Genomic DNA, 5,676 nt, shown 5'->3' on the forward strand with positions numbered 1-5,676 from the left:
TCTGGCTTGAACCTCTGGAAGTTCTCTGCCAATGTATGCTTGCAGACTTTTCTATATTACCTTTTAGAAAAACTTTAATCGCATGGCATATCAATGAAATTGTCCTATGATTTCCGGATTCCGTTGGGTCACCTCTCTTTGGAATGGGCACAAATACAGATCTTTTCCAATCATTAATTGCTATTAACAACATTACTTGCTATTAAAATATAGAAATATTAATCCATACAAATGTGTGGCCAGCAAATCTATTTAAACATATTTAAATAATGCCAGACTTAAAACCATGTTTCAATTCTTCAAGTCTTTTCTTCATATGGACTGTTTAGCATTATATTTCTGAAACCTCACTGTGTGATAAGTCAAATTAGTGTGGGAAGATATTTGTGCCCCCTTTTTGTTCTTCTATTGTCTCCTACAAAAGAAATACTCTCCTTTATTCAGTAGCTACTGTGCTTTATGGAAACATTCAGACTCTAGCCTTTACTTGAACTCTTTCCTAATAATACAGCAGACTTAATTAATTTCCCATTCTCTAATTGCTTAAAGCAATTATAATCTGTGCCATATAATTAAGTACTTTATTATATAACCAAAAATCTGAAACCTACTGCCATTGAGTTGATTCCCACTCAGAGTAACCCTATGAGACACAGTAGAACTGCACCATAACATTTCCAAAGCTGCAATTTTTTACAGAATCAGACTGTCACCCACATCTTTCTTCTGTAGAGCAGCTGGTGGATTAGAACCACTGACCTTCTGGTGACCAGTCAAGCATTTTAACCACTAGGGTGTCATCAGTGTTCCTCTTCATTCTATAGTGTTTTAATTCACTGATTATTTATGGGTGTCAGTTACCAAAGTTCTTATTGATGTCAGCTGAAGAAAGGACTAGCAATTATTACTATTACAATACAACACTGCTCATATCACAAAGGTCCATTAAATCACTAATTCATTCAATAAGTATCTATTGATTTCAATCAATATACTATGTGCTCTAGTAGGCAATGGGAAAACACCAGTAAGGCAAAACAAAATAAAAAATAATATACCTGTAAGAAAACATAAGCAACCTATGACATCATTGAATTTAAGTCAAGAGAGTCAGACTTAATGAAAATGTATGGTATATCCATTTCTCATAAATGCTATGAAAAATAAAACAGGGAAAGGTGCAAAGGTTGTGTTTCTAGTGGAGATAATAATAACTGGATTGTAATTTTAAACAGGATTGTCAAGGAAGGCTTCAATGAAGGTATATTTGAGCAAAGTGTTGCAGCAGGTTATAAGGGAAAAAGTGGTGCAAATATCTGGAGAAGAAGTTATTTGTATAGTGAATGGTATCAGTGTCATTGGGATAGTTCTTAGAGTCTTTCATATTCATATATGATTAAGAGATCTTTCAGATAGTCTTTAAAATCAAGACAGAGCTTCATTTACCTAGAGTGTCAAGTCAGTCCTACCTAACTTCTACTTGTCCTGTGTGAGATTGGTTATCACTTATTAGTGTAACCTTCCCTAACAATGCCATGAATGATGTCTGTCTTTTAGGGATACCTTTCAAATCTTCACACATTTGCAATTTTTTCGAATCATCTAGAAATACTTGTTTTGTATAAAATGAGCCCATTAAACTGCAAATTTCCTGAAGGCAGAGGCTTGTTGTATTCATGCCTGTCTCTTTGACACTAAGCATGTTGCTTGGAGTAATCAGAACACTATAAATACCAAGTTTAACTGACTAACGTGATGGTGGAAGGGTCATGGTTTATGTTCTCATAGGTTACAGACATAACACTTTTTTTACTTATTCAAATAAAATGGAGCATGGAAGGCATTTTTAAGAAAAAGTATGAAGACACAGAACACTTTCTGGAGATCTACGTGTCACTCTCACAAACACTCAAGGGGCAAACTTCAGCTTCAATATCAACATCAGCATCGTCACCAACCAAGAGCATGGACATAAACATTTAGTCAGAAATATAACAAATGCTTTTGAGTATCTACTATTTGCTAAACATATCTTGAGATGTGTGAGATGCATAATGACTAAAATCAGCATAAAGTCCTTTGGTGTGAAAAAATTGAGTTTATGTATGTTGGAGTCCTAGTGTGATGCCAGACTAAAAGGTCAGTTTGAATTTCAAAGATGGTGGTTCATAACTTACCAGCCACTCCTTGGAAACAGGGTCTCTATGGGTTGGAACTGATTTGATGGCACTTAACAAGCAACAAATATTATGTGTGAGAGTATAGACAACAACTGTAGTTAATAGTTAGATTTTTGTAATATTGTGAAGATGGTCAATGGTATGGGGAAAAATGGAGCAGAGTAAGGGGAGTTGCAAGTCCAATTTCAGGGTTGACAGGTAGTCCTTATCAAGAAAATAACATCCTAAACATCTTGTGGGGGTGGATCTTAATGTGTATGCAAAGGGAAACAATGCCTAAATGGGTCAAATACATTAATAAAAGCTAAGGGATGATTTGATTTATAATTTAACTTTTCCACAAAATTATCTTACAGTTGCAATAAAATCAAAGAAAATAGTTATAGCATTTGCTAAGAGAATATTTTAAAGTCCATTTTCAGTAAAAAAAAGAAAAAAAGAAATAAATTATTTGGAGATGAGATGAGATGTGAATCTTACCATTTTTACTGATGTCGAGTTCTTTAAGATTAACTAAACTAGCAATAGTGGTTGGCAGATTTGAAAGGTCATTATCAGGAATACTTAGTTTTCGTAGAGCTTGACAGTTGAACAATTGCTGTAATAGAAAATAATCCTTAATTAGATCTCAATTTGGTTAAACTCAAACATATGTAAACTTAGTAACAAAATTCAGTTCAACATCTTTATTAATGTTAATTAAAAGATCAAGTTACAAAAAATTCACCTTCATTCACATGATATTTTTAGTTGTTTTAACAATCCATCCACACGTTAGTGCCTAACTATTCTCTGTGATCCAGACACAAAAACCAAGGCTCTTATTCTATTTTTATTTTTTACCCCTGTTTATAGTTAACATTTAATTTGCCACAGAATTTTTTTTCCCTTTGTGATGACTTCTAGAGTGTCACTTTCTTTCCATTCCTTGTGATAACCTCAGCTCTCTCTTTTGCTGCAACCAGGTTACTTTTGACAAAGCATTATTTTCATTTTGTAGTTTATATGACAGGCCAGAATTGTAATACATTTGAATGCATAAGTATACAATTATTTTGTGCCCACCACACTATTTAATAAGTACATAGTGAATGAAACATTTAATCACCTATATTTGATGAAAAAATCACTAGTGGTTGATTCATTTCTGCCATCAATCCACAATGGTGGAAAAGACCCCAAAATTAAAAGCAAAAGCTGTCAACTCGTGTGTTTGACAGTCAATTTGTGGGAGACGGTATTTGCTTAAAATATGAATGTGGGCCATAACCCAAAAGATACAGTAGGTTGGGAAGGGGGTCAAGAATCTGTATTTTTAATAAAATATCCAGTGAATTGTGTTATGTTCATGTGGGTGTTTCTAGTACCATATTTTTACTATGATCACCTCATTTTTAACAACTAAGACATGAAGAGTTAGGCCAGAAATTTCTTTTCATTTTCAAAAGGATTATCTTAATGAGATCTTTTCTTCTTGATGTTTCTAATTATGTATTGCTGAACTTACACAGATGAAGTCTCTGATAACCATGACTATGGAATTGGCCCATGGTACTTTTAACTACTACTTGTAGCACATGATTGTTATTTCTGAACTCATTAGCTTTAAACAATAACAAAAACAAAAAAGAGATTGTGCTGGTTGTTATTTAGAATGAAAAAACAAACAGTTTATCACTTTTGGTTAGTCATTTTTGGTATCTTACAAAGATTATTTTCAATACTTTCTGGTGTGCTAGAATTAATTTTCAACATGCCATAGAGAACTATTGCTAGTTGGTTTTATAAGACCTCAAAAAGAAAACTTTGATGTATTAATTTTATCTTTAAAGGAATAGGAAAACAGATATCTACACTCACAGTAAAAGTTAATTTTGATTTTTTTCCAGTTTCTATTATTCTGTTAAAAGTTATAGATCTCCAAATAATCAGTTTTCTCATGACTGGTTTTGGTAACATTTTGTAAGTACTCTCTAGTCTGGTAATGGTAATTATTTTGAACAGTAATTGGTGGTGGTGGTTATGTGCTATGGAGTCGGTTCTGACTCCTAGCAACCCTCTACGGGGTTTCCGAGGCTATAAATCTTTACGCAAGCAGAAAACCTCATCTTTTTCCCACGGAATAGATGGCATTTTCGAACTGCTGACCTTGAGGTTAGCAGCTCAATTTGTAACCACTATGTTACCTGAGCTCCTTAAATAATAATTAGGCTAATGATTTTCAAAACAGAACAAGTTTTAAAATAAATTTAACTCTTCATCTCAGATAAACTTCCACTGTTTTAAAAATTAATAAAGGAACCTGAATTCTCCTAGTTTTACATAAACCCACATAAGGAAAACAATATATGGAACTTCGGAACATCCTGTTACATAATGACTCTAAGATCTCTATAACAGATAGGCTAAGAGCATGGGATTTTGAATCATACTGATGTGGATTTAGTCTCTGCTCCTTCACTTACTAACTGTATGACCTTGGGCTAGTTACCTAACATCTCTGTGTCCTAGCTGATCCTCCACTGCAAATTGCAGAAAGCATACTAATTACTTTGAGAAGTTGTTTAGAGAATTAAATGAGTTAACATATTTTATCAATCCCAAATACCTCATACACATCATTGCTGTTATTAGCTAACATGAGTTTGCCCCTGACTCTTGGTGATCCCATGTATACAGAACAAAACACTAGCCAATCCTGTGCCATCCTCGTGATCAACTGTAGATTGGATCACTGTGATGCCAGAACTTTCTTCCTGGCATATCTTTGTCCAGAAGCTCTGTTAAAACCTGTTCAGTATCGTAAGTACAAATGCTCCACTGGCAGACAGATAGTGGTAGTGCATGAGATGCATTGGATGAGAATGAAATCAGATGTTCTGCACAGAAGACAAGAATTCTAATATTGAGTCACCAATGTCTCATTTTTCCATATCAACACCTCTGATATGTAGTATGCATCTAAATCATGAGTAAGCTATAGTTTATAAGGACTGTTAATTTCTTTCTTAGTGGTAGTAAATAATGATGGGCATTATAATCCATGGTCTTGGAATTGAAACTGAGGTTCTTGTAAGTAAATATATCTCGTGGATTTAAACCTCAATAACTATTATTGATGCTAGGTGCCATCAAGTCAGTACTGACTCTTAGTGACTCTATGCACAACAGAACAAAACACTGCAAGGACCTGGCCCACCCTCACAATAATTGCTACGCCTGATTCCATTGCTGCTTCCACTGTGCCAGTCCATCTTGTTGGGGATTGTACTCTTTTTCTCTGACCCTCCACTTTACCAAACGTGATCTAATCCAGGGACTGATCACTCCTGATAACATGTCTGAAGTATGAGAGACAAAGTCTAGCCATCCTGGCTTCCAAGGAACATTTTGGCTGCACTTTTTCCAACTCAGATCTGTTTGATCTTTTGGCAGTCTATCATACTTTCAATAGTCACATGAAACACCAAAGCTCAAATGCATCAATTCTTCAATC

The 5,676-nt window shown here is 34.5% G+C and overlaps 1 protein-coding gene across 1 annotated transcript in view; it reads right to left on the reverse strand.

Moving 5' to 3' along the window:
- The window catches only part of LRRC7 (leucine rich repeat containing 7), a 688,741-nt gene that overhangs the window by 460,611 nt on the left and 222,454 nt on the right, over positions 1 to 5,676 (reverse strand). Inside the window, exon 3 of the mRNA XM_006862417.1 lies at positions 2,661 to 2,778. Coding sequence (XP_006862479.1) covers positions 2,661 to 2,778 — 118 coding nt within the window. The remainder of the gene's footprint in view (positions 1 to 2,660; positions 2,779 to 5,676) is intronic.

The sequence above is a fragment of the Chrysochloris asiatica genome, unplaced genomic scaffold (assembly GCF_000296735.1).
Source record: "Chrysochloris asiatica unplaced genomic scaffold, ChrAsi1.0 scaffold00048, whole genome shotgun sequence".
Taxonomy (NCBI): domain Eukaryota; kingdom Metazoa; phylum Chordata; class Mammalia; order Afrosoricida; family Chrysochloridae; genus Chrysochloris; species Chrysochloris asiatica.